The 25873-nt window shown below is 44.6% G+C and overlaps 1 protein-coding gene across 1 annotated transcript in view; it reads right to left on the minus strand.

Moving 5' to 3' along the window:
- Positions 1-25873, minus strand: part of LOC139537579 (protein turtle homolog B-like) — a 222736-nt gene that overhangs the window by 63595 nt on the left and 133268 nt on the right. The window contains exons 6-10 of the mRNA XM_071339056.1: positions 20771-20912; positions 11624-11769; positions 4287-4429; positions 3047-3187; positions 2697-2816 (exon numbers count right to left, since the gene is read on the minus strand). Of these exons, the coding sequence (XP_071195157.1) occupies positions 2697-2816; positions 3047-3187; positions 4287-4429; positions 11624-11769; positions 20771-20912 (692 nt within the window). The remainder of the gene's footprint in view (positions 1-2696; positions 2817-3046; positions 3188-4286; positions 4430-11623; positions 11770-20770; positions 20913-25873) is intronic.

Here is a 25873-nt window from a genome sequence, read left to right on the forward strand (position 1 = left end):
CATTCAATCACAAGTCCAAGATACCAGATGAAAGATCCACTTCTTGTGAATCCAGCAATCATTTCTGATTTTTAAAATGTTTTACAGGGAAGACACAATATGTAAATCTATTAGCTAACCACGTTAGCAAAAGACACAATTTTTCTTTGTCCACCATTTTTTCTCTCCACCAGTAGCTATCACCAATTCGGCCAAATAAAGATATTGATAGCCACTAACCAAGAAAAAACCTCATCAGATGACAGTCTGATAACATATTTATTGTATAGGATAGTTTTTGTTAGAAAAATGTGCATATTTCAGGTAGAAATCATAGTTTACAATTGCACCCACCATCACAACTCGACTAGAATAAATACAGAGAGCAACGTGTATTACCAATTTACTCATCATAAAACATTTCATAAAAATAGACAAAGCATAGAAAGACACAGATCTTGTGAATTCAGACAATATTTCAGATTTTCTAAGCGTTTTACAGCGAAAACACAATAAATCGTTATATTAGCATACCACATGTGCAAACGTTACCCCAGCATGAATCCAAGGCAACGGGAGCGATAACGTTATGATCACCAAAATATATTAATTTTTTCACTAACCTTCTCAGAATTCTTCCGATGACACTCCTGTAACATCATATTACAACATACATATAGAGTTTGTTCGAAAATGTGCATATTTAGCCACAAAAAAACGTGGTTATACAATGAGAATAGTAGCAAAACTGGCCTGAAAATGTCGGGCGCTATCTTTGAGAGTGATCTAGTCTAATCGATAGCTAATCATAAACTTGACTAAAAAATACAGGGTTGACAGGAATCGAAAGACAAATTAGTTCTTAATGCAATCGCTGACTTACATTTCTAAAATTATCCTTACTGTGCAATACCGGGTCCGCCAAAGCGAAGCTACACATAACAAAATGGCGATATATGCGTTTAAATTTTTTCAACAGAACAGCGATTTATCATCATAAATAGTTCTTACTGTGAGCTGTTCTTCCATCAGAATCTTGGGCAATGTATCCTTTCTCCGGTCTAATCGTCTTTTGGTCGAAAGATGTCCTCTTGTCCCGTCGAAATGGCCAATAACGTTCGGTATGTACAGGAAACGTGCCCAGCTCATGGAAGAGCGTCACAAATAAATGCCTCAAAATCGCACTAAACGGATATAAATTGCTATAAAACGGTTTAAATTAACTACCTTATGATGTTTTTAACACCTATAACAAGTAAAAACATGACCGGCGATATATTACTGGCTAAACCAAGGCTTGGAAAGGGGTCGGTCCGACGCCCTTCATGCGTCCAGCGCAGGATCCAAAAGAAAGCTACTTCCGGTCTTTTCTGTTTTATACAGGCCCTGATTGCGCAATCGACTCCATTCAAATTGTCACCACTTACTGACATCTAGAGGAAGGTGTAGGCAGTGTTTGTATCCTCATAGCATTCACAGGGACATTAAAACTGACCTGGGACCAGAGGCCAAGATTTCTGAAATCTCACTCCCTGTCAGGGAAAGTGCTGTAGATAGAGTTCTGTTCCACTCAGAGACATAATTCCAACGGTTATAGAAACTAGAGAGTGTTTTCTATCCAATAATAACAATAATATGCATATTGTACGAGCAAGAATTGACTACTAGGCAGTTTAATTTGGCAATGTCAAAAAAAATAAAGTGCTAACAGCACCCCCTATTGACAAAAGGTTAAAAAAAAGTATCCTTCCAATCACTGTCACTGTTGTAAGAGACCTATCCTTCCTCAGCTATTCATATAACTAAAATGTTCGGCATCACAACGGTAAGGGGAGACAAACAACTGCAAATCACATTGTTTTCAACAGGAGAGATTAAGAAGCTCCGTAATCAAGAGACAATTTAAGGTTAATGCTAATGAGTTTGTTTCAACTGATAATGCCACCATTAAAATGCAATTAAAACATTGGGATTTCTAGGAGCCAGTTTGATTGCAATCTCATCTCATTCTTTGTGGCAAAGATGGAAAAGAAGATGACTCCTGTCACGCCCTGACCTTAGTTCCTTTTTTATGTCTCTATTTTGGTTTGGTCAGGGCGTGAGTTGGGGTGGGCATTCTATGTGTTTTTTCTATGTTTTCTATTTCTATGTGTTTGGCCTGGTATGGTTCCCAATCTATCGTTGTCTCTGATTGAGAACCATACTTAGGTAGCCTTTTTCCACCTGTGGTTTGTGGGTAGTTGTTTCCTGTTTTGTGTTGTGTCACCTTTCAGGACTGTTTAGATTTTCGTTGTTTCACTTTGTTATTTTGTATTTTGTGTTCAGTTATATTAAATTAACATGGACACTTACCACGCTGCGTTTTGGGCCGATCTTTCCTGTTCCTCAGATGAAGAAGTTACAACTCCAATATCAACAATAGTTAGGACACCATGGGGGGGGGGGGGGGTTATGGGAGTAAGAACCACCCGTTATCATTACTCAATAATGGTCATCTAACATCACCTGGGGAATTAGTGACACCGAGTAGATTTGTTACCATTAAATCTCAATGCCAAATATATTGTGTGAGTGTACAGCAACGTGCTACCCAATACCCATAACTTTAGGGTGAAAGGATAGAGAAGAGGAGCTGTAGCTCTGTCCTATTATAAAGTAATAGACTGTTAGACCAGGCCACAACATGAGTGCTTTGGGTGGTGGTGGGGGTCGTTTACCTTCCTCCATGTGATGTTGGGATAGGGAAATTCTCCCTCAGCCGCACAGGGGATGACCAGTTCTCTCCCAGCCTCCTGCCTGTACTCCCCTCCGGGAACAATCGAGAACTTGGGGGGATCCTGCCCAGAGAAAGTGTGAGATTAGGCCTGAGCCTGGGTGTAGTCGCTAGGCTAACTTGCAGCATGCTAATCTTCTTATAGAAAATGCATGGGAATTGCTACACTAACTAGCACAGTTAGCATTAATGTAAGCTAACTCGCAGCATGCTAGTCTTCCCATAGAAAATGCATAATCACTGCTATGCTAACTAGTATGCTACACTAATTAGCGTTAGCATCAGCCTGCATACCTTTAGCACCAGGGGAGTGGGATCGGACCAACCCTCAGAGCCCAGGGCGTTGTAAGGCATGCAGGTGTAGGTGCCCAGAGAGTCATCCGTCACTTCAGTCACGCGGATGCTCCCGTCCTCCATTTGGCTCCAACCAGGGTACTGAGGGAACAAAGAGGGGCCAACACTATGACATTGCAATTTTTGTATGGCTGAGCTCACCAGTGGCACATCACTATACCATCATCCTGCAAAGAGGAGCTGATGAGACTGTGGCTGCCCGATGGAATAGGAAGTGAGAGGTACGCTCGGTCTCCCCATTGTTCTCAATAGTTAAAAGTTCTGAATCAAAGGGGACTGAAGGCAAGGTCAATAAGTAGTGAAAGGAAACAGCAAAGCAACAGCTAGATTTTGTCTAGGATATATACAACAATTTATCTACCCCTAGAAGCCTGAAACTAGGAAACTTAGTCACTAGTTTAATGCACATGTGAAGTGTAGAAATTACCCACTAAAGTAGCCCTGCAGTTAGCTCAGTTCATCACCTTTGTTGCAGTTCAAAGCTTGAGGGGATTTCCCAGTCTGCCATCCCCAAGCCGGGTAGATGTTGCCCTTCTAGGCACTGTCAGCTTACCCCTTAGCCCTAAACTTAACCATTAGGGGAAAACACAAAACTGACTTTAGATCAGTGTCTTCACCCTACTTAACTGGGCTGTATTCAGTTATCTCAGAAACCCAGAACTAAAATATTCTGTAATTGTGTCAGATGCTCGATGAAGTTCTGGGGGGAGATCGATGTATGAGAAAAGATACTAATGAGACTAGCAAATTCTCCACCCATCTAAATAGAGGATTTGGGAACGTCTGTCCCCTCTTACGAAATTCGAAATCGTAATTTGTCCAAATTGTTAGTGACAAAAAATCTGCGCACTGGAACAACGTTCCTCATTAGTCGTCGCATCCCACAGTCTGATGACAGACGCTACGATAACATACCATCCTATGCGTCTGTCCGCAAGTGATTATGTATTCAGTGATGTCAAATGTTCTGAACATTACAGATAGAAATAGAACTGACACCTTATCCTACCTAACAGATAATCATATTGGTTCTACACAATACATTTGTCTCTGAACGTTTTGGCTCATATTCATTCGGAACCAAACGCAAGCAAAGCTACTGAAACAGAGAGGGACTTTTTTTACCCATTGCAAGACATTTTGCTCCGGTGTGCTCTAATGAATACGACCCTCGACTCACCTTCTCTATCCGGAGAGGGTTGCCATCTTTGGTCCACTTGACCAGCGTGGCGGGTGGGTTGGCGTCCACCGGGCAGCGGATGAAGCCTGGCAGGCCGATGGCCACGTAGATGGCAGGTGGCATGTCTTTGACACGGGCAGGGTCTGAGGCGAGAAATGTTTTTATTGGACATAGGAGAGATGGTGGGAAAAGTAGAGAGTTTGTCACAAAGGCAGTGGGCTGGATTGGAACCCACGATGACACGGGCAAACATACAATGGTGTAGGCAGTGGCACTAACCTCTAGCTAGACCATCCAGGTCACAAGATAAATATCATACTAAAACATTATCTTTATTGTAGAGTAACATTGGTAGTGATTATGGGACCAGTACTTCAGCAGGAGCCAGGGGAAATAACACGGGCTGTCGTAACATGATAAACTGTGCTTCTGTAGCAGCTGGTCTGAGAGCAGTAGCTGTTCATGTGGAGGTTGTGTGTGTGTTTAGAGTGGATGGGTAAACACTGACTAGTGAACAGGGAAATATGTTTTTAGTATGTCAATTAATTTCACAAGGAAGGAGAATCTGAGACAGTCACATATGTAGAATGGAATCAACGTGTGGATTAAAATGAGTTTAGAGAAGGCTGTCCTCTTTAGTATTCAGACAGAGGCTTCCATGGCTGAGGCAGTCTGTCTGGAGTCACGGCTAATTTAACTTTATCCGGCAACAAGGATAGACGACAGGAAAGAGGAGTTGGAACTGAAAGTCAATACACCAGCTTTTAACTTTGAACAACCCCGGAAGCAGGAGAATAGTAGGGGTGCTTAGCAAAATTATGTCAAAGTGTGCCGTTTCAAAGAACCATATACCCTATATTTTTACACTTTGGTGGCTGTGTAAGCGGATCAGCTCAGTCCAACTTGTTTTGGCTTGGCCCAGTTCAGCTCAGGTGTGTGAAAAGCCCTATATAGTGACAGATTCGCCACTACACCCCTTACATTACACAACGGCACAAATCAGGTTTCCACTAGATAGCACAGCCACAAAGTCAAAATTGCTTGATCGTAAAAATTCATTAAAACTAAAATTAGCTTTTTGGTCTTAATTTAAGGTTAGGCATAAGGTTAGCAGTGTGGTTAAGGTTAGGGTTAGGGTTAAAATCAAGTTTTAAGAAGATACATTGTAGAAATGGCCAGGGTTTATGAATTTGTGGCTGTGGTAACTAGTGACAACCCACAAACCAAAAAACTCGTCTGCACTTCCCATTCTTTCCCTCCGTGTTATCTAACCTTTTACCGGACAAGTCTCAGGCTGTGTCGGTTCTGATGGATAATATCTGTGGCCTAATGGCAGATTCAGACATTGTCATCTGCTCAAAGCCCTGTACATATGGCCACAAAGCCATGCTCCACAAAGAGCTAATGGATATCCGTCCGACGGCCGGTGCAGCTCAGAAAGGAGCGGTTTAGAAAAAACATAATGCTTGGCGAGGTGCCACAGTCTATTTATAGGAAAGATGAGGGGGGTAGTGCCACTCTCGATACAGCTAGCATACACACACACTCACACTTATCTAACATGCACATATCCACACATGTATTTATGTCTCTCTCTCTCTCTCTCTCTCTCTCTCTCTCTCTCTCTCTCTCTCTCTCTCTCTCTCTCTCTCTCTCTCTCTCTCTCTCTCTCTCTCTCTCTCTCTCCCTCTCTCTCTCTCTCTCTCTCTCTCTCTCTCTCTCTCTCTCTCTCTCTCTCTCTCTCTCTCTCTCTCTCACACACACACACACACACACACACACACACACACACACACAGACTGTAATCTTGTCGTCGTGCTGCAGTGCCATCAGTGGTCTAGTGGGGCCGCTATCGCCCACGCTGCCTGTCTGCCTGCTTCCCTGTCTGCCTGGCGTCTGGAGCTGACATCACTGCAGAGGAGAGGGTTTCCACAGAGGATGATGTCACCTCTCCCCCCCCTCCTCTCTTTCACTCTCCCTTTCCCTCGCTTTTGCAGGTCCTGTCACACGCACGCAGCACCGAAACAGCAGGTCACGGTGGACAAATTTGGTCTGTGTGTGTGTGTGGCGTGTGTTGTGGCATGTGTGAGTGTGAACATTAGAGTGTGTGTGTTTGTATGTGTGTGTGAGTGTGTGTGGCTGCCTCCATGGTACTGTTCTCCTGGGGCAGGTATAGAAGCATGGCAGCATGCACCCCAACCATCCCCCCAAAGAGAGGGCACAGAGATGGGGGGGTACAGCTAAGAGGGGGAAGAGAGGGGGAAGAATTCCACGTGTTCTCGCACACCCCGAGAGCTTCTGGTCAGCGGGGTGGTGGCACTGGGATCCTCATCTCTCCCAAGTGGACATTCTCTCTTTCTCCCCTGACCCATCTGTCTATCGCCTCCTTTGAATTCCATGCTGTCACAGTTACCAGCCCTTTCAAGCTTAACATCCTTATCATTTATCGCCCTCCAGGTTCCCTTGGAGAGTTCATCAATGAGCTTGACGCCCTGATAAGTTCCTTTCCTGAGGATGGCTCACCTCTCACAGTTCTGGGTGACTTTAACCTCCCCACGTCTACCTTTGACTCATTCCTCTCTGCCTCCTTCTTTCCACTCCTCTCCTCTTTTGACCTCACCCTCTCACCTTCCCCCCCTACTCACAAGGCAGGCAATACGCTTGACCTCATCTTTACTAGATGCTGTTCTTCCACTAATCTCATTGCAACTCCCCTCCAAGTCTCCGACCACTACCTTGTATCCTTTTCCCTCTCGCTCTCATCCAACACTTCCCACACTGCCCCTACTCGGATGGTATCGCGCCGTCCCAACCTTCGCTCTCTCTCCCCCGCTACTCTCTCCTCTTCCATCCTATCATCTCTTCCCTCTGCTCAAACCTTCTCCAACCTATCTCCTGATTCTGCCTCCTCAACCCTCCTCTCCTCCCTTTCTGCATCCTTTGACTCTCTATGTCCCCTATCCTCCAGGCCGGCTCGGTCCTCCCCTCCTGCTCCGTGGCTCGACGACTCATTGCGAGCTCACAGAACAGGGCTCCGGGCAGCCGAGCGGAAATGGAGGAAAACTCGCCTCCCTGCGGACCTGGCATCCTTTCACTCCCTCCTCTCTACATTCTCCTCTTCTGTCTCTGCTGCTAAAGCCAATTTCTACCACTCTAAATTCCAAGCATCTGCCTCTAACCCTAGGAAGCTCTTTGCCACCTTCTCCTCCCTCCTGAATCCTCCTCCCCCTCCTCCCCCCTCCTCCCTCTCTGCTGATGACTTTGTCAACCATTTTGAAAAGAAGGTCGACGACATCCGATCCTCGTTTGCTAAGTCAAACGACACCGCTGGTTCTGCTCACACTGCCCTACCCTGTGCTTTGACCTCTTTCTCCCCTCTCTCTCCAGATGAAATCTCGCGTCTTGTGACGGCCGGCCGCCCAACAACCTGCCCGCTTGACCCTATCCCCTCCTCTCTTCTCCAGACCATTTCCGGAGACCTTCTCCCTTACCTCACCTCGCTCATCAACTCATCCTTGACCGCTGGCTACGTCCCTTCCGTCTTCAAGAGAGCGAGAGTTGCACCCCTTCTGAAAAAACCTACACTCGATCCCTCCGATGTCAACAACTACAGACCAGTATCCCTTCTTTCTTTTCTCTCCAAAACTCTTGAACGTGCCGTCCTTGGCCAGCTCTCCTGCTATCTCTCTCAGAATGACCTTCTTGATCCAAATCAGTCAGGTTTCAAGACTAGTCATTCAACTGAGACTGCTCTTCTCTGTGTCACGGAGGCGCTCCGCACTGCTAAAGCTAACTCTCTCTCCTCTGCTCTCATCCTTCTAGACCTATCGGCTGCCTTTGATACTGTGAACCATCAGATCCTCCTCTCCACCCTCTCCGAGCTGGGCATCTCCGGCGCGGCCCACGCTTGGATTGCGTCCTACCTGACAGGTCGCTCCTACCAGGTGGCGTGGCGAGAATCTGTCTCCGCACCACGTGCTCTCACCACTGGTGTCCCCCAGGGCTCTGTTCTAGGCCCTCTCCTATTCTCGCTATACACCAAGTCACTTGGCTCTGTCATATCCTCACATGGTCTCTCCTATCATTGCTATGCAGACGACACACAATTAATCTTCTCCTTTCCCCCCTCTGATAACCAGGTGGTGAATCGCATCTCTGCATGTCTGGCAGACATATCAGTGTGGATGACGGATCACCACCTCAAGCTGAACCTCGGCAAGACGGAGCTGCTCTTCCTCCCGGGGAAGGACTGCCCGTTCCATGATCTCGCCATCACGGTTGACAACTCCATTGTGTCCTCCTCCCAGAGTGCTAAGAACCTTGGCGTGATCCTGGACAACACCCTGTCGTTCTCAACTAACATCAAGGCGGTGACCCGTTCCTGTAGGTTCATGCTCTACAACATTCGCAGAGTACGACCCTGCCTCACGCAGGAAGCGGCGCAGGTCCTAATCCAGGCACTTGTCATCTCCCGTCTGGATTACTGCAACTCGCTGTTGGCTGGGCTCCCTGCCTGTGCCATTAAACCCCTACAACTCATCCAGAACGCCGCAGCCCGTCTGGTGTTCAACTTTCCCAAGTTCTCTCACGTCACCCCGCTCCTCCGCTCTCTCCACTGGCTTCCAGTTGAAGCTCGCATCCGCTACAAGACCATGGTGCTTGCCTACGGAGCTGTGAGGGGAACGGCACCCCCGTACCTTCAGGCTCTGATCAGGCCCTACACCCAAACAAGGGCACTGCGTTCATCCACCTCTGGCCTGCTCGCCTCCCTACCTCTGAGGAAGTACAGTTCCCGCTCAGCCCAGTCAAAACTGTTCGCTGCTCTGGCACCCCAATGGTGGAACAAACTCCCTCACGACGCCAGGTCAGCGGAGTCAATCACCACCTTCCGGAGACACCTGAAACCCCACCTCTTTAAGGAATACCTAGGATAGGATAAAGTAATCCTTCTAACCCCCCCCCCCCTTAAAAGAGTTAGATGCACTATTGTAAAGTGGTTGTTCCACTGGATATCATAAGGTGAATGCACCAATTTGTAAGTCGCTCTGGATAAGAGCGTCTGCTAAATGACTTAAATGTAAATGTAAATGTAAATGTAAGAAAGGGAAGGAAGACAAGGAGGGAGAAGAGAGAATAGGAGCGATAGAAGGAGAGAGCGAGAAAGATTAGGTTGACAATGTGGATTCAGAGAGGTAGGAGATGATGAGAGGAGAAACAGAAAGAGAGATGGAGAGAATATTTTTATTTTTATTCCCAGCCCCTGTCCCCGCAGGAAGCTGCAGATGCCTCTTGCTAGGCAGTCATTGTAAATAAGAATTTGTTCTTAATTGACTTGCCTAGTTAAATAAAGGTTCAATTTAAAAAATAGACAGCGAGAGAGAGAGAGAGAGAATTAAGAGATGGAGAGAGAAAGCATATCCTGGTAGTTCAGTCTATCTACATCCTACCACCCTAAAAACCCTGGAGATACAGTAATTACACTATACCACTACTACTCAGCTCCAACTCTCAACAAAGACCTCAGTGGCAGCCGAGCAGACAAGAATATCATCCAAAGTCTAAAAATAGAACAGCGCTAGATAGCTAGCAATCTCTCGCTCTCTGCATCCTGGCTCTAGCAGTGACTTGCTTTGGGAAAATAAAAAAGCTCCCTCTATCTCTGTGTCAAAAAAGTGTCTGGTCTCTGAAAGCAATGGTGTAATGCTTCCTCCCTCCCTCATGACTGGTGCTGTTTTCTCCTGCTTGGGCCCTGAGAAAAAAAAGATCTAATTTAGAGCCGTGGAGGAGGAGATAGAGCGGGGGAATGCAACATGTCTGTTGCCTTGGCTACCCAGACGAGTCACTACCCACCGACGCGGGGCCACATCTCTGTGGTGGATGGGTATTACCGGTGCGCAACATTCATCCTCGCCTCCATTAATTTAGATTACAATACATCTGATTTACCTCGGGGGAATGACAGGGCTGGAGTTTTTGAATGTCACGACTCATGAGTGAAAGGCGGGTTGCGTGTAATATTGATTAATTCTGATCAAACACAAAGCCTGTGTGACTGAAAAACGAAAGAAAGAGAGCATTTAATTCGAGGAGAACATTGGTGAAAGTGACTCAAATGACTTTGAAGAAGAGTGACTTCAAGGTCACTGTTTCAATTCTAACCCGCAGGGCTCCTGGGAATGGTGTGTGTGTGTGTGTGTGTGTGCGTGTTGGGGTTTAGAGACACAGTGTGTGTAGTGGTTGAATGGGATCACGGTTAGGGCTAATATGCCCACTTGGCATATGGGGTGGGGGGTCTGAAATTGTCTCGGAGACCACACACCAGTGTAACCTCCAATTAATCTCAATTACACAGTGCAGTGGATAGAGAGAGAGAGGGGTTCTATTTAACTAAGTCTATACCAGGGTTCCCCAAATGGTGACATGATTTTATATAAATAAATCAATTGTTTGAGTGATTTTTATTTTGGAAATCTGTTCCAAAGTATTCCCACGGATAATAGAGAGGTATATGTGATCGTATATAAATGAAAGCTAGGTTTGAAATTATTATGTTTTTGTCAAATATTCTATCTGTTTGGGCTTCTTGTGGTCAATTTGCAGTCTAGAATTATTTGTAATTATGTTCCGGTCCCCCGACCATCCGCTCAAGAAAAACAATCCGCCCGCGGCTGAATCTAGTTGATGATCCCTGGTGCATACCATGGCCAGATATCGTGCCATATTTCCTGTAAAGCTTTATCGCCATTAAATGTACATACAGTAATATGGAAACTGGTATTTGGCTTGTGATTCATAGGGTGGTTAGGTAGTATAACACTCATTAAGTAGAGAACAGCATCAGCAGGACTGAATGTACACAGTTGCAGTGGGACTGCTCAATAGCACAGCTGCAGGTTCAAGTTGCTCTTATAAGCACAGATCTAGGATCAGTCAATCAATGTCCTAAGTGCGGCTGATGAGTAGAATTAGAATTGTTAGAGTAGGATGGATCTTGCTGTAGTGTACACCCAGTAGCTCTGTGTGCTCTGATGAACACGACCCACATCTTGACAAGCGCAGGGTGGTAGGTAGCCTCGAGGTTAGAGCGTTGTGCCATAACCGAAAGGTCGCTGGTTCGAATACCGTAACCGACAAGGTGAACAATCAGTCGCTGTGCCCTTGAGCAAAGCACTTAACACAAATTTCTCCAGGGCTGCTCTACAATGGTGACCCTGGCCGTGACCCCACTCCCTGCGGGTGTCTCAGAGGGATATGCAAGAAAAACATGTGTAACAGGACAAATTATTATTATGATAAGGGGTATGGGTTGACTGTAGAGGATAGGGCGAGACACTCACATTGCACTGTGAGCTGGGCCGAGGCGGATGGGGGCCGGCCCAGGCTGTTGCTGGGGCTGCAGGTGAATCTCCCAGCATCCTCTGGCTTCACACTGCCAATGATGAGCGAGCCGTCCACCAGAATACTGACCCTGTCCCTCAGGCCACTGCAGAGGAGTGATGGACCGAGAGGGAGGGAGGAAGATAGGGAGGGAAGAGCATCAAAGTAGCGTCTATAACCACATCATTGACTCAATGGGTCAAATCTTAACTTCCACAACACGCATTTTTACCTATTCGTGCATTAATCTCAATGGAAAACTTAAAGTTCAAATTCAACTTAAGTGGAAGTTAGGATTTGCCCCAATGACACAGACATATGTGTGACTTTGAAAAGTAATGCTGAATATTGGTGCTGAAATAAGCCGCGTCCTCAGAGCATCCTCAAAGCATGTGCAGCTGGCTGGAGTGTTTACGGACATATTCAATCTCTCCATATCCCAGTCTGTTGTCCCCAATTTTTTCAAGATGTCCACCCTTGTTCCTGTACACAAGAAAGTGAAGGTAACTGAACTAAATTACTATTGACCCGTAGCACTCACTTCTGTCATCCTGAAGTGCTCTGAGATGCTAGTTAACGACCATATCACGTCCACCTTACTTGACAACCTAGACCCACTACAATTCGCATACCGCCCCAACAGATCCAAGGATGATGCAATCGCCATTGCACTGCACACGACCCTATCCCACCTGGACAAGAGAAATACCTATGTAAGAATGCTGTTCATAGAGTACAGCTCAGCCTTGAACACCATAGTGCCCTCCAAGCTCATCACTAACCTCGGGGCCCTGGGTCTGAACCCCGCTCTGTGAAACTGGGTCCTGGACTCCCTGATGGGTCGACCTCAGGTGGTGAAGGTAGGCAACAACACCTCCGCCACGCTGATCCTCAACACTGGGGCCCCACAGGGGTGCGTGCTCAGCGCCCTTCTGTACTCACTGCTCACCTATGACTGCATGGCCACCCACGTCTCCAACTCATTTGCTGATGAAACAACAGTGGTAGGCCTGATTATAAACAATGACAAGACAACCTACAGGGAGGAGATGATAGTCCTGGCAGAGTGGTGCCAGGAAAATAACCTCTCCCCCAACGTCAACAAAACGAAGGAAGCTGATTGTGGACTAAAGGAGACAGCAGAAAAAGCACGCCCACATCCACATTGAAAGAAGAAAGGGTCAAAAGCTTCAAGTTCCTCATCGTGCACATCACTGAAGACCTGAAATGGTCCCTTCACACAGAAAGTGTGGTGAAGAATGTGCAGCAGCGCCTCTTCAACCTCAGGAGGCTGAAGAAATTTGGTTGACCCCTAAGACCCTCACGAACTTCTACAGACGCACAGCTGAGAGCATCCTGATGAGCTGTATCACCGCCTGTTACGGCAATTGCACCGTCCGCAACCGCAGGGGCACACTGCCTGTCCTCCAGGACATCTACAGCACCCGGTGTCACAAGAAGGCCAAGAATATCATCAAGGACCTCAGTGGGCCTGTTGACCCCACTACCATCTAGAAGGAGGAGATAGTACACGTAGGTGAATCAAAGCTGGGACAGAGAGACTAATAAACAGCTTCCATCTCCAGGCTATCAGACTGTTAAACATTCACCACTAGCTGGCCTTCGCCCAATACCCTGCCCTGAACCATAATAACTGTTACTAGCTGGTTACCACCCACCATTAATGTTTACATACGGTTTTACTCGCTTTATATGTATATACTGTATTCTAGTCATGGATCATCCTATACAAGTACGACACCTTTTCAATGCCATACTGTCTATACACACCATTATATACAGTGCATTCGGAAAGTATTCAGACCCCTTCACTTTTACCAAATTTTGTTACGTTACAGCCTTATTCTAAAATTGATTAAATTGTTTTTTTCCTCATCAATCAACACACAAATACCCCATAATTATAAAGCAAAAACAGGTTTTTGGAAATTGTTGTAAATTTATTACAAATAAAAAACTGAAATATCACATTTACATAAGCATTCAGACCCTTTACTCAGTACTTTGTTGAAGCACCTTTGGCAGCGATTACAGCCTCAAGTCTTCTTGTGTATGACGCTACAAGCTTGGCAAACCAGTGTTCTGAGTTTCTCTCATTCTTCTTTGCAGATCCTTTCAAGCGCTGTCAGGTTGGATGTGGAGCGTTGCTGCGCAGCTATTTTCAGGTCTCTCCAGAGATGTTCGATCGGGGTCGGGGTCTGGCTGGGCCATTCAAGGACAAATTTCATATGTGTTATTTTATAGTTTTTATGTCTTCACAATTATTCTACAATGTAGAAAATAGTAAAAATAAAGAAAAACCCTGGAATGAGTAGGTGTGTCCAAACTTTTGACTGGTACTGTATATATACATTGAACAAAAATATAAACTCAACATGCAACAATTTAAAACATTTCATTTAGAGTTCATATAAGGGTTGAGTTAGAGTTCATATTCATATCAGTCAATTGAAATAAATTCATTAGGCCCGAATCTATGGATTTCACATGACTGGGAATACAGATGTCGGTCACAGATACCTTAAAAGTAAAGGTACGGGCGTGGATCAGAAAACCAGTCAGTACCTGGTGTGAACATTTGCCTCATCAGAGCGACACATCTCCTTTGCATAGAGTTGATCAGGCTGATGATTGTGGCCAGTGGAATGTTGTCCCACTCCTCTTCAATGGCTGTGCGAAGTTAATGGATATTGGCGGGAACTGGAACACACTGTCGTACACATCGATCCAGAGCATCCTAGACATGCTCAATGGGTGACATGTCTGGTGAGTATGCAGGACATTTTCAGTACAGTTGAAACCAAGATTAATCCGTGAAGAGCACACTTTTCCAGCGTGCCAGTGGCCTTCGAAGGTTACGACGCTAAACTGCACTCAGGTCAAGACCCTGGTGAGGATGACGAGCACGCAGATGAGCTTCCCTGAGACGGTTTCTGACAGTTTGTGAAGAAATCCTTCGGTTGTGCAAACCCAGTTTCATCAGCTGTCCGGGTGTCTGGTCTCAGACTATCCCGCATGTGAAGAAGCCAGATGTGGAGATCCTGGGCTTGCGTGGTTACACGAGGCCTGCGGTTGTGAGGCCGGTTGGACATACTGCCAAATTCTCTAAAATGACATTGTCATGGTAGGGTGTCTTATGGTAGAGAAATTAACATTCAATTCTCTGTCAACAGATCTGGTGGACATTCTTGCAGTCAGCATGCCAATTGCACGCCCATAAAATCATGCTGTTTAATCAGCTTCTTGATATGCCACACCTGTCAGGTCGATGGATTATCTTGGCAAAGGAGAAATGCTCACTAATAAGAATGTAAACAAATTTGTGCAAAACATTTCAGAGAATTAAGCTTTTTGTGCATACGGAAGATTTCTGGGATCTTTTATCTCAGCTCATGAAACATGGAAACAATACTTTACATGTTGTGTTTATATTTTTGTTATATTCTGTATATACACTGCTCAAAAAAATAAAGGGAACACTAAAATAACACATCCTAGATCTGAATGAATGAAATATTCTTATTAAATACTTTTTCTTTACATAGTTGAATGTGCTGACAACAAAATCACACAACAATTATCAATGGAAATCAAATTTATCAACCCATGGAGGTCTGGATTTGGAGTCACACTCAAAATTAAAGTGGAAAACCACACTACAGGCTGATCCAACTTTGATGTAATGTCCTTAAAACAAGTCAAAATGAGGCTCAGTAGTGTGTGTGGCCTCCACGTGCCTGTATGACCTCCCTACAACGCCTGGGCATGCTCCTGATGAGGTGGCGGATGGTCTCCTGAGGGATCTCCTCCCAGACCTGGACTAAAGCATCCGCCAACTCCTGGACAGTCTGTGGTGCAACGTGGCGTTCGTGGATGGAGCGAGACATGATGTCCCAGATGTGCTCAATTGGATTCAGGTCTGGGGAACGGGCGGGCCAGTCCATAGCATCAATGCCTTCCTCTTGCAGGAACTGCTGACACACTCCAGCCACATGAGGTCTAGCATTGTCTTGCATTAGGAGGAACCCAGGGCCAACCGCACCAGCATATGGTCTCACAAGGGGTCTGAGGATCTCATCTCGGTACCTGATGGCAGTCAGGCTACCTCTGGCGAGCACATGGAGGGCTGTGCGGCCCCCCCAAAGAAATGCCACCCCACACCATGACTGACCCACCGCCAAACTGGTCATGCTGGAGGATGTTGCAGGCAGCAGAACGTTCTCCACGGCGTCTCCAGACTCTGTCACGTCTGTCACATGTGCTCAATGTGAACCTGCTTTCATCTGTGAAGAGCACAGGGCGCCAGTGGCGAATTTGCCAATCTTGGTGTTCTCTGGCAAATGCCAAACGTCCTGCACGGTGTTGGGCTGTAAGCACAACCCCCACCTGTGGACGTCGGGCCCTCATACCACCCTCATGGAGTCTGTTTCTGACCGTTTGAGCAGACACATGCACATTTGTGGCCTGCTGGAGGTCATTTTGCAGGGCTCTGGCAGTGCTCCTCCTGCTCCTCCTTGCACAAAGGCGGAGGTAGCAGTCTTGCTGCTGGGTTGTTGCCCTCCTACGGCCTCCTCCACGTCTCCTGATGTACTGGCCTGTCTCCTGGTAGCGCCTCCATGCTCTGGACACTACGCTGACAGACACAGCAAACCTTCTTGCCACAGCTCGCATTGATGTGCCATCCTGGATGAGCTGCACTACCTGAGCCACTTGTGTGGGTTGTAGACTCCGTCTCATGCTACCACTAGAGTGAAAGCACCGCCAGCATTCAAAAGTGACCAAAACATCAGCCAGGAAGCATAGGAACTGAGAAGTGGTCTGTGGTCACCACCTGTAGAACCACTCCTTTATTGGGGGTGTCTTGCTAATTGCCTATAATTTCCACCTGTTGTCTATTCCATTTGCACAACAGCATGTGAAATTTATTGTCAATCAGTGTTGCATCCTAAGTGGACAGTTTGATTTCACAGAAGTGTGATTGACTCGGAGTTACATTGTGTTGTTTAAGTGTTCCCTTTATTTTTTTGAGCAGTGTATATCTAAATATATTGAACTCTGACATTGCTTGTTCTAATATTTATTAATTTCTTTCTTTTTAGTTTTGGATTATGTGTGCATTGGTTTTGAGCTAGAAACACAAGCATTTTGCTGCACCTGTGATAAAATATGCAAATTAACTTTGATTAGAAATGTGGCTTTACACACAAATGTTAATTAGGTGCAATGTCCAGGTGGCATAGTGTCACGGATTCCCCCGGTACTGCTGCTCATTCCGTGCACCAGTTCCGGAGGTCTATGTCATCGGCCTCTAGGCATCGCTGAACTGTCTCATTATGCACACCTGATTCCAATTCTCCTTATTAGTAATTGTATATATGTGCCCTCTGTTCACCATTGTCTGGTCGGTTATTGTTCCCATGTCCGTTCCTCTGTGAGTACCTGTGCTTTGTTATTTCGGCTCGCTTGCTGTGTGTATTGTACACTTGTTATTACGGGTCTCGTCCCGTGTATTGTTGTGCATTTGTTACTACGGGTCTCGCCCCGTGTAGTGTATTGCGGGTCTTGTCCCGTGTATTTATTAGAGGTTTAACCTTGCTCTTTTGTTTGGGTTACATCCCTGTGTTTTTGTATACGTGTTTGTTTTGGGCTTCGTCCCCTTGCCTTTCATGGCATGTGATATTAAAACCTCCTATTACGTATTCCCGCGTCTGTCTCCAATCATTTATTCAACGTGACATATAGCCTGTTAAATACTGTACATTTTCTAATATCATTGTGTATTAATACCATTGTCTCAACTTCCCTGGGCTCCAATAACAAACTGCCTCCTTATATTGAAACAAGGGCTCTTCCCTTGTCTCTCCTCCCTCCCCATCTCCCTCCACTTAAACATTTCATTCTCTGGGAGTGTGGGAGTTCTCTGGGAGGTTGAAAAAGTGTACAGGCCACGCATGAGTGGATGTGGGAATGCTGGGGGCTAGGTGGAAGTCCCGTAATCATAGCTAGTGGAGTGTGGAACGGCACAAGCACTGTGTCACTAGATATTCCTGTCACTAGATATTCCTGTCACTGGGGACAAGGAGGGGTGGTGAAGAAGAGGTGGTGTTGGTGAGGGGGTCCTCTATCTATTGCCTTCTACCTTTTTCCATCTCTATCTTTCTTTGCTTACTGTCTTTCTGTCTCCATTGTGGTGACGCTGTACATACCGTTCTCACTTTGTCCCTTCCACATTCCCTGACTTTGACTCACTCATTTTCTCTATCTTCATTCTCTTATACCTCCTTCCCGACCTCCCTCTGCTTCAGTCTAACTCTTTTCCGTCTGACTGTCTATCTTCATTCCCTACTTTGCTTAAAGAGGTACATGTTACACTGTACCATCCTCTCTTTCAATCTTATTCAATACCTCTCTTCTCCTTCTCTCTACCCACCCCCCTCCCTATTTATATATAAATTCCCGTTGTACTTTATCAAAAATATTTTCAAAGTCAGTTATGAATACTAGGCCTGGTTTCCCAGATTTTTCAGTGTTCTATTGTTTCCAGTACTTGTATTTTATTATCTCCAATGTATCGTCCATGTCAAAAACCTGTCTGATTAGGATGAACAATACCTTTTTAATTCTATGCGCTATGCAATTCGCTCGAATTTTGCATCACAACACTGAAGTGTAAGGGGCCTCCATTTTTTAAAGTGGACTGGATCGCTATATTTACCACCTGGGTCCTGTTTTAGTCATAGTGAAATCAGACCTTCTTGTTGAGTATCTGTATATTTTTATAGGAGTGGTTAAAACATGCTAATAACGGTCCGCTGAGTACATTAAAAAAATGGATATCCCTCAATTGGTATGCATGCCATCCAACCCTTGAGTTTCCCTGGCTTAAAGGCTTTAATTGCATCAATAAGTTCCTCCTCTGTAATTTGGCCTTCACATGAGTCTTTCTGTACAGCTGTTAATTCTACATTATTAATAGAAATGGAGGAGACTGAAACAAAAACTTATGCTTAAAGTACTTTGCTTCCTCTTTCAAAATATTGGTGACTGTCATTTGTAACAAGTTTCAGTTAATTCTTTTTGGTAGCATTTCTATGTTGAAAATTAAAAAATGATTTGGTGCATTTTACCCCATCTTCCATCCAGTTTGCTTTATTTTTTTGAATATATTACACTTGGTTTTTCTTCAAAAAGTTCCTCCAGTTCTTTTTGTTTTTCCTCTAACTTATTCTCTACCTCTCTGGTACAGTTTATATTCCTGTCTATCTGTACTGTTAGTCCATCTACTTCCTTTGTTAATATGAACTCTTTTGACCTATATTGCTTTTGTTTTAAAGATGAGTATTGCATTGCATAGCCCCTAAAAGGACATTTAAAAGTGTCACATACAATAAAGGGATCTGCTGTACCTATGTTATGTCAGAAAAGGTCCGTCTTGGTTAAAAACAAGTAGTCTTACAATAGGCTTTGCTTACATTGCCAATATCCTCGCCCACTTGAATTCTGTAAGACCAATGTATATGCAAATGATTTGATGGTCCGACCGCATTCTGTCCCCTATCAACACTTTTTACTTTTGGGGCAAGCGAGAATGACATAAGAAAGTAGTCAAGATGACTAGCTTGATTTAGCCTCTGCCATATACAGTACCAGTCAAAAGTTTGGACACACCTACTCATTCAAGGATTTTTCTTTATTTTTTACTATTTTCTATATTGTAGAATAATAGTGAATACATAAACTATGAAATAACACATATAGAATCATGTAGTAACCAAAAAAGTGTTTAACAAATCAAAATATATTTGACATTCTTCAAAGTCGCCACCTTTTGCCTTGATGCTCACCCATCCGGGGGCTTTGGCTTTGTTTGACCAACCCTGTCAGGCAGGCTCAGACTCTTGAGCGGACGATGCTGCTTTAGTGGGTCTTTGACCACGTTTATCTTTCTGTCTTGGTGGAGTATAGACTACTTGCAGTAGGCCTATAAAACAGATAAAGATAACAGATCCATCGTGTGTGGGTCGCTCAGGTGGGTGTCTAGGATATAGGGTTGACGAAGGTTCCATCGTGATAGGACAATAAATAAATAAACTACATTGTAATTTATTTTCAAATGCATATCCCATATCTGCATAAAATTGAAAACTCTCTCTGTCACAACTCCTGCTCGCAGACACACATGGGCTCTGGCTTTTGCAACCAAATTCACTTTTTCACTCACTTAACCCAACACACTTTTTCAATCACACAAACACACACCCCATCTTCCACCACATGTACATACCCACATACTGTGCCTTCGATGTCCTCTGTTTGCGGTGGTTTTATTTGTATCATGTTATTCCTGCCTAATCTCAGGCTTTTGAGTACGTTTGTGTTCCAGTTCCTTATTTGAAGATCTATTATTTAATTAATTGTACTTTCTTTTAATGCTATCTTATCTATTTATAAATACTATAAATAGAAACTTAATTACAAATTATTTTACTACATTCCCTATCTTGAATGGTATAGTGTATTTGAATTGTATTTCTTTATCAATTGTTGTATTTTATCATCTTTTTTTTAATTACAATCCCTACCGTGGATAGTGTTCGTTGTTGGGTATTATCAAGTATTGATGGCTAGCTTGCCTTGCACTCAAGTTTCTTCTGTCACCATGGTGGGGTACTGCAGCTTGTTTGACACTATTTCAGGCACTGCTGTTATGCCATCGCAGGGCATCTTAATTCCATGTGAGGAGAAAGAAGTGCACAATAATGCATGCAACACAATAACTAATACTCTCTCTGTGCAAGGGTCTAAAATGAGATTACATGATCAGGTTGACAGTTCCAAATTCATTGTGTATGTGCGTCAGGGCGGGATTTTATTTTAGTACTTCTATGTCTCTCAAATGTTACTGCGTGCCGTGACTGCACAAGGACAATGAACAAACAATTCTGTAAGTGGTGATTGGTATACACAATTCACACCAAACAAAGCATCACAAAACTCATATTTAATGTGTCCCCAGTTGTACGGCATGTGTTTAGGGTGGTGGTGGATAGGGGATGGAAGAGTAATGAACCCGATCATAACTTTACTTCTTGAAAAAGACGTTGTCGTCCTCCCAGAACCAGGTGTAGGTGAGGTTGCCAGGGTAGGCCTCGGCCAGGCAGTCCAGCTTGGCGGCCTGGGATATGTTCACCGTCAGGTTCTGGGGAGGGGACACGATGAACGGTGGCCCTGGAGGGACACAAAGCACAAAACAATGGCAATTAGTTACATTCCCTTTTTTTATTTTATTTTATTTTACATGTACTCAAACACGTTAAACAGGAGAAGATATGAGAAAAAAATACAGTCCAATCATCTGCCGAACCAGACCCTCTTGCTTTAGCTCACATAGCATTTCGTTCCCTTATGATTTTAGTAAGTTCCTCAGTAAACCAAGGGTTCTCTCTGCCCTTAATCCTATGTTTTTTTTAAAAAGGGGCATGCCTATTGCATACATCCTGGAATTGTCACGGATCCCCCTGGTACTGCTGCTCATTCCATTCACCAGCTACGGAGGTCTACGTCACCAGCTTTCTAGGCTTCACTGAACTGGATCATTACCACCAACCCCGGACTGTCTTCGTCTCATTACACACACCTGGTTCCCATTCCACCTGATTAGTATGTTATATAAACTCAGCAAAGAAAGAAACGTCCTCTCAATTAACTGCGTTTATTTTCATCAAACTTAACATGTGTAAAATATTTTTATGAACATAACAGGATTCAACAACTGAGACATAAACTGAACAAGTTCCACAGACATGGCTAACATAAATGGAATAATGTTTCCCTCAACAAAGGGGGGTCAAAATCAAAAGTAAGTCAGTATCTGGTGTGATCACCAGCTGCATTAAGTATTGCAGTGCATCTCCTCCTCATGGACTGCACCAGATTTGCCAGTGCTTGCTGTGAGATGTTACCCCACTCTTCCACCAAGGCACCTGCAAGTTCCCAGACATTTCTGGGGGGAATGGCCCTAGCCCTCACCCTCCGATCCAACAGGTCCCAAATGTGCTCAATGGGATTGAGATCCGGGCTCTTCACTGGCCATGGCAGAACACTGACATTCCTGTCTTGCAGGAAATCACGCACAGAACGAGCAGTATGGCTGGTGGCATTGTCATGCTGGAGGGTCATGTCAGGATGAGCCTGCAAGAAGGGTACCACATGAGGGAGGGGGATGTCTTCCCTGTAACGCACAGCGTTGAGATTGCCGGCAATGACAACAAGCTCAGTCCGATGATGCTGTGACACACCGCCCCAGACCATGACGGACCCTCCACCTCCAAATCGATCCCGCTCAAGAGTACAGGCCTCAGTGTAACGCTCATTCCTTCGACGATAAACACAAATCCGACCATCATCCCTGGTGAGACAAAACCGCGACTCGTCAGTGAAGAGCACTTTTTGCCAGTCCTGTTTGGTCCAGCTACGGTGGGTTTGTGCCCTTAGGCGACGTTGTTGCCGGTGATGTCTGGTGAGGACCTGCCTGACAACAAGCCCTCAGTCCAGCCTCTCTCAGCCTATTGCGGACAATCTGAGCACTGATGGAGGGATTGTGCGTTCCTGGTGTAACTCGGGCAGTTGTTGTTGCCATCCTGTACCTGTCCCGCAGGTGTGATGTTCGGATGTACCGATCCTGTGCAGGTCAGCTGTCCATCCTGTCTCCCTGTAGCGCTGTCTTAGGCGTCTCACAGTACGGACATTGCAATTTATTGCCCTGGCCACATCTGCAGTCCTCATGCCTCCTTGCAGCATGCCTAAGGCACGTTCACGCAGATGGGCATCTTTCTTTTGGTGTTTTTCAGAGTCAGTAGAAAGGCCCCTTTAGTGTCCTATGTTTTCATAACTGTGACCTTAATTGCCTACCGTCTGTAAGCTGTTAGTGTCTTAACGACCGTTCCACAGGTGCATGTTCATTAATTGTTTATGGTTCATTGAACAAGCATGGGAAACAGTTTTAAACCCTTTACAATGAAGATCTGTGAAGTTATTTGGAATTTACAAATTATCTTTGAAAGACAGGGTCCTGAAAGGGACGTTTCTTTTTTTGCTGAGTTTGTGCCTTCTGTTCCCCATTGTCCTTGTCGGTGTTTGTTCCCATATCCGTTGGTCTTGTGACTACCTGTGCTTTGTTGTTTCGGCTTTCGTGCTACGTGTATTGTGCACTTGTTATTTTTGGTCTTGTCCCGTGTAGTGTTATTACAGGTCTCGTCCCATGTAATTATTAGAGGTTAAACCTTGCTCTTTTGTTTGGGTTACATCCCTGTGTATTTTATATCCACTACCGTTCAAAAGTTTTGGGTCACTTAGATATTTCCTTGTTTTTGAAAAAAAAGCACATTTTTGTCCATTAAAATAACATCAAATTGATCAGAAATACAGTGTAGACATTGTTCATGTTGTAAATGACTATTGGATCTGGAAACGGCAGATTTTTTATGGAATATCTACATAGGCGTAAAGAGGCCCATTATCAGCAACCATCACTCCTGTTTTCCAATGGAACGTTGTGATAGCTAATCCAAGTTTATAATTTTAAAAGGCTAATTGATCATTAGAAAACCCTTTTGCAATTATGTTAGCACAGCTGAAAACTGTTGTCCTGATTAAAGAAGCAATAAAACTGAACCTTCTTGGTCAAATAGCCCTTACACAGCCTGGAGATGTGTTGGGTCATTGTCCTGTTGCAAAACAAATGATAGTCCCACTAAGTGCAAACCAGTTAGGATGGTGTATCGCTGCAGAATGCTGTGGTAGCCATGCTGGTTAAGTGTGCCTTAAATTCTAAATAAATCACAGACAGTGTCACCAGCAAAGCCCCCCCACACCATCACACCTACTTCTCCATGCTTCACAGTGGGAATAACACAGGTGGAGATCATCCGTTCACCTACTCTGCGTCTTACAAAGACACGGCTGTTGGAACCAAAAATCTCTAATTTGGACTCATCAGACCAAAGGACAGATTTCCACTGGTCTAATGTCCATTGCTTGTGTTTCTTGGCCCAAGCAAGTCTCTTCTTCTTATTGGTGTCCTTTAGTAGTGGTTTCTTTGCAGTAATTCGACCATGAAGTCCTGATTCATGCAGTCTCCTCTGAACAGTTGATGTTGAGATGTGTCTGAACTCTGAAGCATTTATTTGGGCTGCAATTTCTGAGGCTGGTAATTCTAATGAACTTATCCTCTACAGCAGAGGTAACTTTTGGTCTTCCTTTCCTGTGTCGGTTCTCATGAGAGCCAGTTTCATCATAGCGCTTGATGGTTTTTGCAACTGCACTTGAAGAAACTTTCAAAGTTCTTGAAATTTTCCGGATTGACTGACCTTCATGTAATGATGGACTGTCATTTCTCTTTGCTTATTTGAGCTGTTCTTGCCATAATATGGACTTTTACCAAATATGGCCATCTTCTGTATACCACCCCTACCTTGTCACAACACAACTGATTGGCTCAAACGCATTAAGAAGGAAATAAATTCCACAAATTAACTTTTAACAAGGCACACCTGTTAATTGAAATGCATTCCAGGTGACTACCTCATGAAGCTGGTTGAGAGAATGCCAAGAGTGTGCAAAGCTGTCATCAAGGCAAAGGGTGGCTATTTGAAGAATCTCAAATATAAAATATATTTTGATTTGTTAAACTCTTTTTGGGTTACTACATGATTCCATATGTGTTATTTCATAGTTTTGATGTCTTCATAAAGAAAAAAAGAAATAAAGAAAAACCCTTGATTGAGTAGGTGTGTCCAAACTTTTGACTGGTACTGCATATATTTTTTTGTATTTTACCCCTTTTTGTCCCCAATTTTGTGATATCAAATTGCAATCCAATTACCATCTTGCCTCATTGCTGCAACTCCCCAATGGGCTCGGGAGAAGCGAAGGTCAAGTCATGTGTCCTCTGAAACATGACCCACCAAGCCGCGCTTTTTAACACCCGCCCGCTTAACCTGGAAGCCAGCCGCACCAATGTTTCGGAGGAAACACAGTTCAACTGACGACCGCAGTTTGCCTGCAGGCGCCCGGCACGCCACAAGGAGTCGCTAGAGCGTGATGAGCCAATTAAAGCCCCTCTGGTCAAACCCTCCCCTAACCCGGACGACGCTGGGCCCATTGTGCACCGCCCTATGAGACTCCCGGTCACGGCCGGTTGTGACAGCCTGGGAATGAACCCGGTTCTGTAGTGACGCCTTAGACTGCTGCACCACTCGGGAGGCCTAGACAACCATTTTTAAGTCAAAACTGTAACTAGGTCACTCAGGAACATTCAATGTAATCTTGTTAAGCAACTCCAGTGTTAATGTCCTGCTGAAAGGTGAATTTATCTCCCAGTGTCTGTTGGAAAGCAGACTGAACCAGGTTTTCCCTCTAGGATTTTGCCTATGCTAAGCTCTATTCCTTGCTATTTTCCTCTATTCCATACCCATAACATGATGCAGCCACCATGTTTGAAAATATGAAGAGTGGTACTCAGTGATGTGTTGTGTTGGATTTGCCCCAAAAATAATGCTTTGCATTCAAGACGTGAAGTTCATTTCTTTACCACATTTTTTGCAGTTTTACTTTGGTGCCTTATGGGGATGCATGTTTTGGAATATTCTGTACAGGATACTTCTTTTCACTCTGTCATGGAGTAACTACAATGTTGTAGATCCATCCTCAGTTTTCTCCTATCACAGCTATTAAACTCTGTAACTGTTTTAAAATCACCATTGGCCTCATAGTGAAATCCCTGAGCATTTCTTTTCCCTCTCGGGCAACCGAGTTAGGAATGACGCCTGTATCTTTGTAGTGACTGGGTGTAGCGATACACCATCCAAAGTGTAATGAACAAGAATATAAATGCAACATGTAAAGTGTTGGTTCCATGTTTCATGAGCTGAAATAAAAGATCCCAGAAATGTTCTAAATGCACAAAAAGCTTATTTCTCAAAAATGTTGTGCACAAATGTCACGTTCCTGACCGGTTTTCTGTTATTTTGTATGTGTTAGTCGGTCAGGGCGTGAGTTTGGGTGGGCAGTCTATGTTATGTGTTTCTATGTTGGTAAAGGGTGACCTGATATGGTTCTCAATTAGAGGCAGGTGGTTTTCATTTCCTCTGATTGAGAGCCATATTAAGGTAGGTGTTTTCACATTGATT

The sequence above is a fragment of the Salvelinus alpinus genome, chromosome 13, assembly GCF_045679555.1.
Source record: "Salvelinus alpinus chromosome 13, SLU_Salpinus.1, whole genome shotgun sequence".
In the NCBI taxonomy this organism is placed as follows: domain Eukaryota; kingdom Metazoa; phylum Chordata; class Actinopteri; order Salmoniformes; family Salmonidae; genus Salvelinus; species Salvelinus alpinus.